We start from the raw sequence: 17,834 nt of genomic DNA, 5'->3' as shown, positions 1-17,834 counted from the left end.
TCACCACAAATATGGATGTACATGCATGGAAAATCCTGACAGGAGAACCCCAGAGTGTTGTCAGATTCGGAGTGCAGAGTTTTTCCTCTGTTAAGATTTCCACTTTTTTTTTTTATGCTTTCAATTTGAAATTAGAAAAAAATAACAAAATTTACTTTTATTGGTTCTTTTCCTTTCCATCTATGACTCCTCTCTGAATTTCATCTATAAAATTGAAATAATGATAGAAAGAGAAAAAATAGTGCTGCAGATATCTTATCCTACTTAATACCTAAGGCGAGAATTAGGACATTCATTTTAGGAACGGATTGGATGGGATTCTTGGAGAGGGCAATGCTCCTGTAAAGAAGGTAATTCTCTCTCTCTGTGGTTTCATGCCAGGAAGGAGCATGAATGTTTGGTGAAGTGTCAGGTGCCCACAGTGGGCAGTAAGATGGCATGGTCAGAGCATGGACTCTGGAGCCAGATGGCCTGTGTTAAATCCCAGCTCTGTCCCTTCCAGCCTGTGTAACCTTACATAAGTCATTTCACCTCTCTCAGCTTCTGCTTCCTTACCTGTAAAATAGGGGTAGCAAAAGTGCCATGTTGGAGGGCTGAGCTGAGGATCACATGAGACAGTTCCTGCCCAGAGTCAGCACTTGCTGAGTGAGACCTTTGGTCATATTAATGTTCTCTAGTCTAGCTCTGAACTCCTGAGTTCAGCAGGGACTGTCTCTCTCTCTCTCTGGCATACATTATCCAGAGGAAGAGGGACCCTGAGTGGTCACAGAGCAGAGCTTTGCAATCATGTTCCTGCTCTGATGTCCATACAGCCCACTCTGCCAGCTTAGTGGGTTAGAGGGATGCTTCCCTATCTATGCATGCCACACAAAACAGGACACTGTAGACCAGCATTTTCAACAGAGGCAGTGTAGCTCCCAGGGGTGCCTGGGGGTAGTCGCAATAAATGGGGGCATGACTAGCATTGAGTAGATGGAGGCTGGAATGCCTAAGCTCCCTGTGCTACTCTCGACAAACGGTTCTACTAAAAATTCTTGTAGGTGAAAAACTTTAGACTTAACTGAGGTTAGAATCTGTCATAAAAACACAAACAATTTTCACACTTTTTAAAAAATACACACTGACTTTTTCTAGAATTCAAACACCACATAAATCAAGGCAAGAGTAATTCACCATTTTGCACAGTCAGCTCAGCAACAATAATTTTGCCTGTAGTGTGGCTGAAATAAACACTCATCAATCTATACTTAAGACAGTCACATTCATCATGATTCTGCATCTTAGAAGAGGGAAAGGGCGAGCAGAGGGAACAGTATGTGCAAAGGCCCTGGGGTGGGAGGGAGCAAATGATGTTGAAAAGCAGATCCCCGCAGAGGGGCAGCATGAGGGTGGGGGAATGATATGGGTGGAGAAGCTACAAAGGCTGGGCAACACAGAGGGCCTTGCGGCCATGCTAAGAATCCAGCACTATGAGAAGCTAAGACAAGCTTTTCATCAGAGAAGGACATGTTCAGACTTGCATTTTGAAAGAAGCCAATCTGTACATGGAACAGAAGGGGCAGTAGTGGAGGCTTGGAGGTGAGTGAAAGGTTCCTGCAGTCACATAGGTGAGCAGTGATGGTGGCCTGGGTTGGTGGGGAGATAGTGTTGCTGGGGCTAAGTACGTGAAGTGGAGCGATGCCCAGGAGGCAAAAGCTATCCAACTTGGGGCCATGTCTTGGATATGGGAGTAAGGAGGTGTCACAGTTTCTCTCCCATGATCCTGGTTTGAGGATGGATGGTAGGGCCACCTTCTAAGACCTGAACCCAGGAGAAGAATGGGCTGAGGAGGCAGGTCGTATTTGTACCACGACCATCAATTACCCAAGGCCTCCCTCACCTTTGGCAGACTTACCTGACTCTGCCACCTCGGCAATGGGCACGCCCTGCTCGTATGCCATGAAGCCCAGGACTGAGAAGATGGCAAAACCAGCCACGAAGCTGGTGCCACTGTTGAGACAACAAAGCATGATGCAGTCCCTGTGGGGAAGCAGCGAGAGGGGCTGAGGTCAGAGTGGGCAGAACAGGTGCACTGCTCAAACATTCTGTCTGAGCACCACAGCCATCCTGTGGGGCGGGCAGGGCAGGGTGGGCACAGACAGCCCCATTTGCCTGATGAAGTCATTGTGGTTCAGAGAGGTTAGGGGGCTGGCCCATGGTCACACAGCTTCTCTTGCATTTCTAGAAGATAAGGTGGGTCATGGACCAGAAGCAAGGAAGAGGGATGGGAAGGAAGACAGGCTGGCAAGTGAGAAAATGCACAACTAGTGAGAAGATGCTTGGAGACAAAGCAAAGCTCCTCCAAATCCCTGGCAGGAGAGGAAACCAGGGAAAGGGAGAGAGGAGTGATTTCCTGGGAGCTCAAAGCAAGGAGGGAAGGAGAGGCCTCTGAGAACTGGCTGCTTCTCCTCAGGGGAGCATCCATGGACTTTACACTAGAAGCTTCCACCAGCTACAGAAGGAGACACCCATCATGCCATGCTGTTTACTGGAGCAGCGCCTCAGAGCCCTCCCTGCTCAGTCCCTGCCAGGGAGCAGCCCCTTTCAGGCCGGGCGCCGCATGGAGGGATTATCAGAGCGGGGGCTGTCTCTTGCCCTTGGGAAGGGCTTAGCAGCAAAGAAGCGCCAACATAAAGCTGCAACCCAGGAGAAATCAGAGTGCAAATGATGGGGCTTTGCCAAGATGAAGGCAGAACCTTCAAGTCCTGGCCACCCCTCCCTCAGGCCTGGCATCCTCACACGGCCACAGTAGGCAAACAGCCTCTTAGAGCCTTCTCAGCTGCTGGACCTCATGCACCTGCCAGTTAGGCTTATGGCACACATGATGCTCCACTTTATAGGGAGATGCTCCCACGTGGCCTGTCCGGCCTCTTGTCCGAGGTATAACTATGGGGCGTCCCTGTGGTGGTGGCCGGCCTGTGCTGCTTACAGCAGTAAGAACCTCCCCATGTGTGTTCGACCCAAACCCGCCTTCTCTGGTGAGTTTTAGTTCTGCCCTTCCTACCAGCCTGGAGCTCTTCAGCTTTGGGAGATCTGAAGAGAGTGGCCCTATATCCCTTTGGAGTTTTTTTGTTCCTTCACTTAACCGTCCCAGTTCCTTTACCAGTTCCTCATCCTGCTTGTGATCTGTAATACACTCCAGTTTGTCCAGCCCCTCTTCAAATGCCATGTCCAGAACTGAGCGCTAGACTCAAGAATACAGAAGGACTCTCACCTCCTCTTCTCCTGATGGCATACTTTCTGTAATGTAACCAAAGGTTACACTAATGTTGGTAATTGTGACACCCAGTTGCCTTGCAATGACTCTGAGAATCAAGGACCTATTGGAGAAGACATTACCCTGGGGGTCAGGAAACATGGGCTCCACTTCCCCTGCAATTCTTTTCTCTGGACCTGAACTCACCATAAGACAAAACGCTTGATAACAGGGTTTCTTGGGCCTTATGACAGATTATTAATTTTCCAGCAAGTAGTCACTTCCCCTTACCTTCTTCCTTGGGGATGAGTACATTTTCCTCCCCCATAGGCTTTGGGTTTAGCTGCATGACTTTCTTTGGCCACAGGATATTAGCAGATGTGACACAGATGAGGCTTGAGACATGCTTATGTGACTGAACTTGTCCTTTATGCCTTCTATGATTTGCTAGGAAAGGAACTTCCCCAGGGGAGCTGCTGTCCTTGCAGTCTGCACCCCACAATGTACACACATGAAGCAGACTTGAGCTTGCCACACCCTGGAGCCAAACCCCACCAATTCACAGCCTGCTAGAGAGCTTCCCCAGCTGGCCAGGAGCCTTGTGAGCAATAAAAACAAATGCTTGTCATGTCAAACCACTGAGTTCTTGGGGCTGTGTCTTATACAGCATTACTGTTACAGTGAGTGACTTATTACAGTTCTCTTTAAAGAACTCTTCTGGCACTGTGGATGAGGACTGGGCCGGCAGACCTGAAGACTTTATCTGCAAGCCCAATTTCTCTCCTCTCAAAGGGAAATGCAGCTCAGCCCAGGTAAGGGGAGATTTATCCCCAAGGTTGGGGGAAAGCTGTTCCTCATGCCAATTTCCTGACCCTGCCTCATCAAACAGTGGGAAACAAGGTGGTCCTGGTGAGGAAAGTGCTTTCTCTATATCTTCTACATTCCGGAATTCTCCTGTATAATCTGAATCTGCCATGTGCCTAGTCCTGTGCTAGGGTTTCTTGAACACCGTGTCATTGAATCTCGAGGCTCAGGGAGGAGAGTCACATACTCAAGGTCTCAAGGGTTTCTACTGGTGAGGTTGGAATGTGTATCTATTTATCTCAGACACTAAAACCCATGCATTTTCCAGGAGCTGCACAAAAACAATGCCCCCTAAGAACTAAGACTTTCAGATCCTGACTTGTGGACAATTATCTGTGGGCAGCCATGTGGTTGTCGAGAAACAAATGTCCCCTATTACAAAGTCCCTATGTGTCCCCAGAGGCCTCCTGAGTGATCTTCTCACACCACAGAAGGACAGAAAAGCACTGAGCACACCTGAGGTCCCTTCCAGTCCTGTGTCCCACACCCCGGCCCTCAGAGCACCCACACCTTCAAGCAGAAGGGGCTTAGCATCCTGTGTTCTGAAGTGAGGATTTGCCCCCACTTGGTTTGCTGTATTCCTCATCCCTCTAATTCTTTCCTGCAGGGCACCTTCTAGGTGAAAAGCTTATGTAACAAGTGCTTTAAAGTTGGCAGGAGCTGAGCTGGGCTTTGAAGACCTCCAGAAGCTATTACACTGTCAGAAGAGAGGGTACTAATTTACTCCCTCTGCTTGAGAAGACCTGCTTGCAGAACAATTTGGAAATGGAAATAAAATGGGTCCTTGGATTTTCCAATCTCACCTAGGGGATTTGCTTTCTTCTGCCCCTGGGAGGGGGAATAACCTGCCTATTGGATGGGATAGCAGAAGGGATCTCTGGCGGCCAGCATATTTTACACACGTTTGGTGGGGAAGACAGTCGGCACTGCCCCAGGACACGGCCTTAAGAGAGGGCAGTCTTGGCCAAATTCTAGTCAGCTGCAGTTGTTGGGAAAGAACTGGCCATCCCTGTTAGTGAGGAACGGGGGTGCAGGAACCAGAAAGACCTAGATTCAAAACCATGTTCCCCCACTGGTCCTGTGAACATGAGCAAGCCACCTACTCTTGGGCCTCAGTTTCCTCATCTGTGTAACAGATGGCTCCTTCCTTGCTTCCTGACACATCAGTAAGCACTGTACTAGGCTTGAGGGATGGTGGGGAACAAGAAGACCCAGGCTGTGTCCTCACGGAACTGACAGCCAGGCCGTGACCAAGTGATTTCTACAGTGCCCTGCACGGAGGGCTCAAGTTGACTGCTGGCTGCTGATGGGTTGACAGCCGTATGCAGATAGTATCCTTCTTTAACATCCCAAGGGGGTCACGCTCAATGCAGACCAGAGGCCTGCTGTGCTGTTCTCCCTGTCCCAGTACCTTTCTCTTCCTGTCCACGGTGACTATTTTGTATCGTGGCTGACAGAATGCTTTGTCTCTCATCCCCCAGACCTGCCTCCCCGTGAATGCCTGGAAGGTAGAAAGGATCTTATGGACAATCTGGCATGGTCAACCACCTCTCCAGCATCCTTCTGGCCAGCCCTACCTAACACCTTTCTGCCCAAGGGCCCCCAGGAACAACAGAACTTGCTGTCTAAAGGTACACTGGATTCCACAATGACTTTTCCTTATAGCATGCTAGACCTGCCCACTGTCACTTCCTTGGTGCCTCAGTTTCCATAACTTACGAGCTCTGCAGACTGAGGCAGTGCTATTCCTGTGTGTATCTCCTACGGTACTGATTCCAGTGTCTCACACTCAGCAGACACACAGCGCACATGGTTTTAGCAAATGGGTTAATAAAGTGATCGCGAAGCTAGCTTTCAGAGAGATGTGCCAGAGTCCTGGCATGGAAACCAGGAGACCTCAGCCAGAGTCCAGGCTCTACTGCGTGTAGCTGGGGATAATGTGGGAGGAACTTTATCATTGCTAAAAGTCTTTCAAATGCATGATCTCACTTGAGACACACAACAACCAAGTTGTGTGGTTATTAGGTACAAGTCCCCTGGAGAGCTACCTACTATGACCAGGCACCGGATTCAGGGGTGAAGAGACCTCAGCAAACAGACCACTGGCCTAGAGCTAGAGTCCAGGGTGCCAATTTCACTTTTACCACGCACTGCTATGCTAGGTGACCTTGGGTGGGTTCCTGGCCCTCAGTGGGTCTCAGCCTCACAGGAGAAATCAGTCTACAGGCATGAGAGGCCAGGCAGCCAGGGTGAGATAGCCTGGGGCTCACCTCCCAACCTGGGCACTTCCCTTCCCAGTGCTGGGTGTGGCCCAGCAGGAGGCCAGAGAGGAAGGCTGAGGGGCAAGATGGGGGATTGGCCATTCCAGATGGGACAGGAGAGGACCCTACCATCAAGTGAGAAGGGGCAGGAAGCAGGTTTCTGAACAGAAGGAAGAAGGACAAAGCCCTCACTGTCAGAAGACCCGGGTTCAAGCCCTGGTTTTTGCCCACTAACTAGCTATGTGACCGCAGGCAAGTCACGTTATCTGCCCTGGGATAAATTTTATAGGGTGGGATAGAGGCCTGAATAAGATTCCCGGAGGGATTTGCTTTCAGCCTGCAACGCACTCTGATCACATTCATTATTATCCCAGCTCTTTGGGTGGCCCACTCTTTGACCCTGGGGCAGGGAGAGGCTAAGAAACAAGCCATCTGTCTCGTCCTGGCTCTACATGGCAGGAAGACAAACGTGAACCAGTCTGGCAGCATGGAGAGGTTTGGTGGAGAGCTGGTAGGGCTGTGAAATGCTCACCTGTAGCAGTTGTTGTTATAATTGTTATAACTTCCCAGAGCAGTCAGACAACCCAGGCAGATGGCATAGGAGAAAAAGATCTGCGTCCCAGCATCTACCCAGACCTGCAGGAGGGCACAAAGAAGTCAGCATAAAGAGAAGTCAGGTGAGGGGCGGCCCCATTCTCTGAAATTCCCCACCCACATCTTAACCTCCAAAAAGTCTAAAAGCAATAATCAAACTTCCTAAGGAACATGTTTTAGGAGTTCTATTATTGGGGACTGCTTCATTATATATAAATGTCCTTAATTCCAGAATTTTCCAGAGGTTATGGATAACAGTTCACTGAACAGCAAGAATTTGGATGTTTAGGTCCCTGCTCCAGCTATGTGACCTTGGAAAAGCTACTTAACCTCTCCGAGGCTTAGTCTCCTCATCTGCAAACTGGGGAATGAACTTCCCTCTCAGGACTGTTAAGAGGATTCANAAACTGGGGAATGAACTTCCCTCTCAGGACTGTTAAGAGGATTCATGTAATATGGAATGGAAGCTCCTGGGACCCAGCTCCTAAACTAAGTCATATTTAAGCCAGAATGAGTGACTGCTTATCTTTGTGATTAAGAATACCATGAGTAAACTGTCATAGGATTTAGCCTATGGGAAAATATTTGCATAGCTGATCTGAGCATAAGAGGTGGCAGGGAAGGGATAGGAGAAGGGGGAGGCCCACCTGTATCTTTCACCTTTCAAAACAGATGCATTTTAGGCTTCCTATGTGGTACATAATGGAAACTACTTTCTTAGTCTCTCTGACAAAAACTGCTGTTGACAGCATGACACACATACCAGGAGTTATGATGGCTTCTTTAGCACTTTTCCCTGGGCTCTCTCTGAGCTCAGCTCCAAGAAAAATCCAGAGCTAAAAGCCAGATGCAGCCGATAACATGGATGCTTGAGAATCAGGTGCCATCTAGAGAACAAGGCTTTGCACGGGATACAAATACTAGCTGACATTTATTGAGAACTTGTTACTTGCCAGGCACTGGTGCTGAGCCCTTTGTGCATTAGGGCACTTGAATATTCACAGCAACCCTATGTGCTAAGTGCTATTATTAGGCCCCTTTTACTGCTGAGGAAACAGGAACAGAGAAGTTGAAAAACATTCAAGACCACACAGCAGGGAGTGGCAAAGGCAAGTCCATGGAGACTGGCCTCTAGAGATAACATGCTTAACCAATCCCAGAATTTCAGAAGTCCTCTGAGGTAATCTCCCACCCAACACAAGGCTCTCTTCTGACTACTCCCCACAGAATCGTTCCTGTTTGATTACTGCTAGTGACAAGAAACTCACTATATCCTGATGTGGCCCTTTCTTCTTTAGAGAGTTCTGACCATTAGAACACTTCTGAAAATGAGAGGAAATCCCCCTTCCTGAAGGTGTTCCTACTTCTGGGGCCATCCAGACCACCTCTTCCTCTTCCCTGCGGTAGCACTTCAGAGATTTGGAGAACGCACCAGTGCCCCTTGGATCCTAGAACTGTTCCTTCTCCAGGCAAAATAACTCTATTTCCTCTCGCAGGGATTTGATTACAACAGTACAGGTCACTCTACCCTGGCTTTGCTTGAGTTTGTTAAATCATTCAATAAATACTTTTTAAAATTGAAGATCATAATGTTGCTTCTCAACCTAAGAAATGAATACATTTTTTCCCCTCACTGGAGTGTCTTGGAACTGAATGAGGAACCTAAGGAGAGCTCTATTGTGAAGAATGTATGTGTGTGTGTGTGTGTGTGTGTGTGTGTGTGTCTGTGTGTACAGCAGGGATGCCAGCAGATCAGGGTGGATTGAGACATGGGGAGGAGGAAATGAAAAGATGGAATATAAAAAAAGCTTTTTCAAGAAGTTTTGCCACAAAGGGGAGTTGGGAGATAGGTAGTGGAAGGGTAATTTAGGGAGAAATTTGTTTAAATGGTAGAAACTCAAGGATGCTTAAATGTTGATAGGAAGGGTCCAGTGCAGATAAAAGCGTTAAAGATGCAGGAGAGAAATGTATGCATTTTCAAGTCCTCCCACTCTGACTTGGTTTCACCATTTGCTACCTCAGTGGATTCTCTTCACCCCAATCCAGGGTAGTGACCTATACCAGGTACTCAAATCCCCAAGAGGAAGAAAACAGAGGTATTTTGCCTGGAGAAGGGAAGAATTTTAGTGTCCAAGGGTGCTCTCTCTAAATCTCTAATCTAAGACCAGTAGTAAATCATATGGAGAGTAAAACGCAGCACAGCTTCTGCCCCAGGAAACAGAAGACCAGATCTCAGGAGCCACCCACCAGGTCACTTGGCCCTCAATGGAGCACTGCTCCCCAAGTCCCTCACTCTTGCTGGAAATGCCTCTGCAAATTAAATATCCCTCCTCCCAGACTCCTCACTGTCTTCCACCTGAGTGTGCAGGCCAGAGGGAGAAAAGCCATCAGACTTGTGGGAAATCTGGCTTCTCCATGTGGCTAGGCCCCATGGCAACTTGTTCCTCTCCACCCAAAACATGGTAAACAAGTGCTCTGTGACTTTGAAAACACCAGAGAGCTTTGTAGCTACACATCCCAAAGTTGGGACCCCTGAAGAATGATTTTCATTTGTGGGACTTTTCCTTGCAGTCTGCTCATTAAGCACATCGACACTGAAATAGACATCTGCTGTTTTTGCCCACCCAGCATCCCTCTCCCCTTTTCAGGTAGCAGTGCCCTAATTTTCCTTTGGGAAAGCACCTCTTCTCCACTGGGAGGTAGCTTCAGGGGCGGTCACATAACCCAGGCCTGGCCAACCAAAGCATTTCTCTTGGTCACAGTGATTGGTTCAGGGATGAGCATATGATGCAAGCCAAGCCAATGAAACAACCTGGGACTTTTACTGGAGCTACTAAAAATGGAACACATTTTTTTTCTCCTGGAGATGCTAAGCTTGGGATCATCACTGACCATGAGGAAAGAGCCTGTCTGAGAACAAAACCAATGCAGAGGAAAGCAGAGTCCAGAACAAAGAAAGACTGATATTGGTGTAATGATTTGAGTACCTGGGTCCAGCCATACCTGAAATGAAACCTACCCTAAAACACTTCAATTTCAGAGGACTATAAATCCCTCTTTTAAAAAAAAGAGTTTATTTATTTGACAGAGAGAAAGAGAGTGTGTACAAGTAGGGGGAGCAGCAGGCAGAGAAGAGGGAGAAGCAGGCTCTCCACTGAGCAGGGAGCCTGATGCAAGGCTTGATCCCAGGACCCTGGCTGAAGGCAGACACTTAACCAACTGAGCCATCCAGGCACCCCAACCTCTTTTTCTTTTCTTTTCTTTTTTTTTTTTTTTAAAGATTTTATTTTATTTATTTGACAGAGAGAGAGACAGCCAGCGAGAGAGGGAACACAAGCAGGGGAGTGGGAGAGGAAGAAGCAGGCTCCCAGCAGAGGAGCCTGATGTGGGGCTTGATCCCATAACACCGGGATCACGCCCTGAGCCGAAGGCAGACGCTTAACCACTGCGCTACCCAGGCGCCAACCTCTTTTTCTTAAGTCAACTTGAATTGGATTGCTGTCACTTCAAACTCAAAGAAATCTGACTAACAGCAACATTAAATTCTTAGAAAAACCCAGGGGCTGTAAGCTGAAATCCCTCAATCAATCCTGAATTACTAATGAACAAGCATTTATTGAGTGCCTTCTGAGTGAAGAACCCTGTGCCAGAATCTGAAAGAAGTACTATACAATTATAGATAACACTGCATCTCTGTCTCNCACTGCATCGGTGAAACATTCAGAGGACAAGGGAGCTAGTACCTAGGAGTGGTTGATGAAGGGGGCAATTAACGTGTGCTAGGGCAATCAGAGAAGGGGATGTCTAGATGGAGGCTCACCTTTAAAGACTGGAGAAAGGATGAGAGAGGACATCCTGGGTCTGGAGGTTCATGTGTGAGGGGGATATGTTCTCAAATGATTTTCCCTTTTGTTCTCCTACCACTATGGTAAAAAGCCTGTCACTGTTTTTCTGATGGCTAGCATTAAATCAATACTTTTATACAATACCTTTAGTCCTCCCCCTTTGTGACACTGGGGGTTGGTTCCCAACTATGAGGAATACAGAAATTAGCCACTAGTCTCAGTTTCTTCTCCTTCCCTTTCCTCTAGCATCTAATTAGAAGAATATTCATTTGTTTCCAGTTGATATGTAAAGGCAATATGTGAATTTATTCTATTTTTCATATACACACTCCATTCTTTCCTAATTTTTAAAACTTATCTGTATCTGCATGATCAGAATGTATGATTATATTATCTCTTTGACAGCCACTGTTTAGCATGAGTTCTACAGGTGACTATAAATTTAATGCTCCCTCCCAGCCCTTATGTTAAAACCTCTCCAGTCATTTTGGTTGCCTGTAGCTTGTTCTCTAGTAAGTTCCTTAGGCAAGGCTCATGGGAAAGAATAATTCCTGGTTTCTTGCATGTTCATAATAGTTGACCAATGGCTTTCATACTTGAACATCAGTATGGCTGTACATAATGTTCTTGGCTCTCTTTTTCTTTTCCTGAGTATCTTTTAAATACCTTGCTTAGTTGTCCCCTGGCACTGAGTGTTGATGTAGGAAAGTCTGATACCATTCTTACTCACTTCCTCTTTTTGTCTGAATGACCAACAGGTTTTTTCTTTTCTCTTTAATATTTGGTTGTTTTGATTAGAATAGGTCTTAATGTTGATCAATCTGGGTTTATTTTCCCAGGCTTGTGGTGTACTTCTTCCAAGATATAATTCAAGTCTTCTCTTTAATTTCAGGGGGGAAAAATCCCTAAATTATTGTGTTAGGTATTTGTTCCCTACCCCCACTTTGCGCTTCTTCTTGGGGGACTCATTTGTATGTTGAACCTTCTTTGTCTATCTTCTATATCATTTTTTCTTTCATTCTTTAAATAATCTCCTTTCTGACTTTATTTTTTATTTTCCTTCTTTCCACCCCCTATTTACCTTATGATATTACCCATGGTGTATACTCACCTCTTTATTCCTTCTATTTAGTTATTCCTCCTGAATTGTTCTCCCTTTCTTAAGCTGTCCTTTGGTCAGCTTTATTTTCAAATCTTTTTGTCTCACAATTTCACCTATGCTATTATTTTATCACATCTGTTGGTTCTTCATTTCTTTTAGCTTGTTTTGAAATATTAAGTTTCAGTATTCAGTATGTTTTTGTGGTCCTGTCTGTGGAATGCATACGTTATCTACAGGAATACTATTAGGCTCGGGATTCTTTTTCTTTTAATAGCTTTGTATGGGATCTGACATGATTCTTTTCCGTTGCTCATGTGTAGGTCAGACACATTTCCCTGTCCTTTTACAAGGAGGTTTTCTTGTGTGGAGGAGTGGGGATGACCCAGGGTAGATTTTCTAGCCCCACAGTTCTATGGTTACCTCTTCTGTTAGTATAAAAAGTCTTGAAAACTAAGACTGTGCAGACAGTACATTCTGAAATTATTGTTCTTTGTTCCCTTCCCTCATTCCCCCATTCCCATCCAAAATTTCTCTTTTTGTTTCCTCTAGTGTCTCCATCCTGCCCAATCTGGATTCTGCTCCTACTGGTTTCTCCCCACTGTGGGGTTCTCTCTGGAGCCTCACCTGCTTGGTCCCTAGAGTTCCCAGGTCTCAGACCTCTTCCTTAGCTTCCTGCATCTCTCCCACTTTCCCCTATAACTTGGGGCCCACATATATCCCTCCTGATTTTGGCTGACATTGTAAGATAGCTCTACCAAGCTTACCTTCCCAGAGTCCTCTCCTCCTAGGGATGAATACATGTTAGAGATTTCTGGATTTCCTGGCTCTCAACCTTCCAAATTCCCTTTGCCTTCATCATCATTGCATCCCACAAAGTTGACATCATGAAGATGTTATTGGTATCAGTGTCTGGTTCCACCTGTTCACATTTTGTGCTTCATGGAATCACCTAATTATGCTGAAGATTTTTTTGTTTTGTTTTGTTTTACTATCCTGGTTTTTCCTCTTTGGGTGCANTTGGGTGCAAAGATTCTGGAAAATTTTTTAAAAGCCCCCCCCCCCCCGCCAGCCCATTGCCATCTTGTCTCCTTGGTTCTCAAGAAATGTTCAGGGGGCAGATGAAACAAGACTGGTGTTGACTAGAGGTGAGAAAAGAATACCCATGGTTGAGCAATTTGGTAGATGGGGTGTAATGGAAGATGAGCTGTTTTTTTAAAGGGATGATGGAGGTATAAAGTAGGGAAATCGGGAAGTATAGTTTTGGACAAGGCAAGTTTGAGGCATTCAAGTGATATGTGTAGGAGACAGGTACAAATTCAAGGGCTAAATATTGCAGCCTGGGCTGGAGATAGATTTGGAAGTCCTCAGAATTTCAGCAGTAACTTTACATCTCCTTAACTCAGATCCAAACCTTTCTCCACTGGCTTTTTCTATTTTCCCATTTTGAAAACTCAGGTTGATAAAACTTCTCTGCTTGGATACATGCTCTCTGGGCATTGAAGAACCAAGAACTTTCAGGGTTAGATTTCTTGAAAAAGTCTCATGAAGAAGCGTAATATATCTTTGCATGGAGTCTGTATCATTAGATTCCTTAACAGATATGCATAACTGAGGTGTATGTTCTTAAACATATGCCTGTCACTACAAAAATGCAACAGGCTCCAGCTGTCAGCCGCCTTCTTCATCAGGGAAGGAATTAGTTAATTTACCAGGGAGCTGCTGTATTTGTTAAGATAATTACTGCTGAGTTATGCAGGAATAAACAATAAACCCCCAGATCTCAATGGCTTAGCACAACAAAAATTTATTTTTTTATCAACAAAAAGCCAGGCACAAATTGCGAAGGGGCTCTCTTTAACCCAGTGACTGAGCCTTACAAGACCTTCCACCCTACATGATACTTCTATGTCAACACACCCTCTAGCACAAGGAACAGAGCACTGGAGGTTTGCTTGGGAAGTTTTAAGAGCTAGACCTGGTTGTTGCATGTATCACTTCTGCTCATATATAAGAACCAAGTAGCATGGTCCCAACCTAAAATCAAGGGAATCTGGGAAATGTAGTCTTCCTACTTACCCAAGAAGAGAAAAGGAAATGGTGATCTGGTTGGTGAACACACAGCATTAACTCTGCTACAGGCATTATCCCAAGTCTATTTCCCCACTTCTCTCTTCAACTAGGAATTCCATAAGTACCCAGAGATCAAACAAGATCATGGTGGCTACAGGAATAACTTGATAAAAGGGTAAAAGAGAGGCTAATAAAACAGACTGACATTCATGAATCCTTCCACCAGTTTGGTGATACCTTAAGAAGTGGGAAACTTGAGTTAACATTTGTTGAAAACCTACCTTGTACTCAAGGCTTTCATGGACATGATCTCTTCATTTACATAACCATCTCAGAACAGTAAGTACTTGTTTCTCCATTTTTATAGAAAAGGAAATGAATCTATATAAGGTCAAACAACTAATCAGGGAGAGAGTCAGGTTTGAACCCACAGCACTCTGGCTCCATGTTCTACAGAGAAAAGCTGGGGCCTCCTGGTGTGCTGAGTAGGCCTGGAGTCTCGGCTAGATTTTAAACAGCTCTGTGGCTGTCCAGTCAAATAGGACAAAGGCAACCCTACCTCAATGAAAGGAAGACCAGGCAACTGAGCCCCATTGACCAGCATCTCCCAGGATGCTACAAAGGGGGCAGCTCAGTGGAGAAAGGGCTTCCTTTTCTCAACACAATCTGAAGGGAAAATAGTCTCCACAAAAGGAAGCTGGGTCAGTAGCTGAGAAATGGATCACTCCCCATGTTCTACAGCAATGAATGGGGGGCGTTCTGGCAGCGTGAACATGGGCGGTCCACATTCAGAGGTTTGGAGAACAGATTTGCATGGGAACAGGGGAGCAGAGCCCCTTAAGAGAGGTGGTCCCGCCCTCTAGCTCTGGGGCAACCTCATCCCTTTCAGGGTAACTGGTTCCTATGAGCCCTGGTGCACAGCAGGTGCAGAAAGCAATGCATCAGAGTGTACCCAGCCTTCCCAACTAGACTGTCGGGGCCCAGCACTGGGCTGCACAGAGTAGGTCCTCAATGATATTAGCTGGGAGGAGCAACGAAGGATGGACAGACAAGGACAAATTCTTCCTTACCTACATTGGCCATGACCGATGCTCAGTTTTGGCTGCCCCAGTCCACATGGAGATCACTTCACAGTTTACAAAGCACCTGCTTATGTTCTATGACCCACAGCTGCCTTGAGGTGGGCATGATTATCCCCAGGTTAGAGACACATACTTGCTCTCTCCCCACATGCCCACCTTGACCATACATGTAGAATGTCTTATCTCTTAGAAGTTTGGGAGGGAAAGCTTCATGTCTTTTGCTCACCTCTTGGGAAGAAAAGACTTACTCAACTCAGGCAGAATCAAGGAGAGGGTCCTTGTGCATATGTGGTTAGCATCTCCCTCTTTTTCTCTCACATGCAAAAGGTCAAAAAGATAATGTGTGTGGAACAGATATTCAACACAGTGCCTCGCTCCTGGAGGGCACTGAGGAAGTGCTCAGAAACCCAGCCGTGAGCTCTAACAGTAGGTGTTTAGTCAACACTCATCCCACCCCAGGATATGCCAACATTCAAAAATCTGGAAGAAACAAAAAGCCTCTTCCCTTTTTTCCCTACAACACACACACCCTGGTTGTCCACCATGTGCTCCTGCCCTCAGGGGGCTCACATTCTAGCAGGAGAGACAGACCACACACCAATGCAGAGAAGCAGCAACACCACATCTGGTGGAGAGGAACAAGCAGGGACAATGAGAGCTGAGGTTCCAGGGCAGCGGGGCCCAGGGCCCTGCTCAGTAAAGAGGCAGCTGCTGCCCTGGGAGGCTGAGAGGGGACTGGAGCTGAAGGCCTCCTTTTCTGTGGTGTCTAGTGCAGCATGGGCTACAGGAAGAAGCTCCCCTTGAAATGCGCTTTCAGGTCTACACACAGAGCCATCCAACAGCGCAGAGGGGCAGCGCCTCTGCACAGCATCAAAGCTGATGCCAGCAGGCAGGCCTGCTATGTCCATGTCTGTGTCCTGGAGTTGGTGGTAGGTGTGGCACTGACACTCTGAGGTCTCTGACAAATGTAGCATTAACCCATCCTGCCACTAGTAACAGAAGGTGTGTGATGATGGTGATGCCAATAATCAGCATACTAGACTCACCGTTGAGCTATTACTGTCTCCTTTTTATAGATGACAAATCGAATGCCCAGAGAGGTGAAGTCACGTGTCCATCTAGCTTTGGAGAGATGTACACACTGGCTGCTGTGTGAGGAGTTAGCCTTAGGGACAAATGAACTTCTGGAACCTGGCCTGCCCTCTGGGAGACCATGCCAAGGGGGAATAAATTAAATAAATGGTTTCTGTCAGATGCTGACTTCAAGCCTTTCTATGGCTTCATGGAAAGGGTGTGAGCTTTGGGATCATGCAGACCCAGGCTGGAGCCGTGCTTGTCCACTCACCTACTGTACAACCCTGGGCAAGTTATTCAACTTCCTTGTCCATGAAAGATACAGTGAGTGTAAGGTACACAACAGGGTACCTTGTAAGATTCCCTTAATCTGATTTGTTTTCGGGGCTAACACTTCTCAACTATACCATGAAAACAAGCTCTTGCCTCTTTTCCTACCATCTCTCCCCCTCCAGACCGGGTGAACCAATAAATTTCTGAGCAGCACCAAATACTGCAGCCAACCATCACTACCACAGACTCACTTACTTTTAGGGCCTGGAACATGGACACGACAATGAGGGGCAGAAGGAGTCAACATCTCATCGCTCCCAGACTCCTTGCAGTCCCAATGTCCGGCCAAGAAGATACGTGAAAAATGCCAGGCTCAACAATACATGCAGCGTTTGGCTTTTGGATCCAAGTAGCTAGGACAGGGCTTGGTGGCCCTCCTGGGGCTCACAACCCACAGCCCTTCGTTTCTTTAACATTTTCTTTTCATACAGGCAGCCACACACAGACACACAAACACACATACACAACACAACTTTTGTAAGCAAAGCCTTCGACTGAGGCTAAAACATAACTTATATGGCCTGGCAGAAAATGGCTGAGTTAAGCTCTTTCTTTTCTCCTTTTATATTGGTAAAGATTCTCAAAAGATTAAAAGTAGGTTAGGAGAATAATACAACAGCTGTGTTTCCAGTGTGTACCTGACAACGGCTTTTGTAGAAGTGAATAATTACATGAAAATCACTTCCTTCCCACCTCTTTCTCAGCCCCCTCTGGGTTGCTAGGCGTCCTCACTCCTTCTTTCGGCTAATGCCACATACAGAAGCTGATGAATACAGTATGGCCATTATGAGGGAAGGGAGTCGGGAGGGAGAAGGATTCAAATGCTCCCTCCCTGGTGGATTCAACGGTGGGGAGAGGGCTTTGGGGGAGTCCACTCTGGATATATTTAAATGCTAATGTGCTGGGCAGGTGGGCAGGGCCAGTGGGAACAGTGGTGGGAAGGGGCAGAAGCTCTTGGCCTGGAAGCCCCACTGGAAATATGTTCTACAGCCTCTAGCTCTGGAGCCAAGCACTTCCCTGGGCAGCTGGCCCTGGGGGCCGCCTGGGGCCCTGCCAACGGCCCTGCCAGTAAAGTGTCATTGCCTGAAGGGTTGCACTGCGGGTGGTGAGGAGCCGTTCAGTTCTGCGGGGGGAGCCTGGGTGTGTAGGCTAACCCTGGTGGCCCTTTTTGTGTGGAGCAGGGAGCAGGGTCACTGTGGCTGGGTCTCTGCCCAGAGGCTGGACAGCCATGTCCCAGTCACAGAGCGCTGAGGGAGTGGATGGGTGGCTGTTGGCACTGGGCTGATGGCAATGACCTCCATGCCTTATGCGGTAGAATCCTGAGGCCTGTGCATGTCTACCTCTTAATCCATCACGAGACAACTGGGCCCCATT

At 46.9% G+C, this 17,834-nt stretch overlaps 1 protein-coding gene across 4 annotated transcripts in view; it reads right to left on the bottom strand.

Moving 5' to 3' along the window:
- SLC6A11 (solute carrier family 6 member 11) overlaps positions 1–17,834 on the bottom strand; it is a 127,583-nt gene that overhangs the window by 25,652 nt on the left and 84,097 nt on the right. For all 4 annotated transcript variants that reach the window (XM_002929093.4, XM_019809780.2, XM_019809782.2 and 1 more), the window contains exons 7-8: positions 6,893–6,996; positions 1,895–2,019 (exon numbers count right to left, since the gene is read on the bottom strand). In XM_002929093.4, the coding sequence (XP_002929139.2) occupies positions 1,895–2,019; positions 6,893–6,996 (229 nt within the window). The remainder of the gene's footprint in view (positions 1–1,894; positions 2,020–6,892; positions 6,997–17,834) is intronic.

This window comes from Ailuropoda melanoleuca, chromosome 4 (assembly GCF_002007445.2).
Source record: "Ailuropoda melanoleuca isolate Jingjing chromosome 4, ASM200744v2, whole genome shotgun sequence".
In the NCBI taxonomy this organism is placed as follows: domain Eukaryota; kingdom Metazoa; phylum Chordata; class Mammalia; order Carnivora; family Ursidae; genus Ailuropoda; species Ailuropoda melanoleuca.
This window is presented reverse-complemented; position numbering and strand designations above follow the sequence as displayed.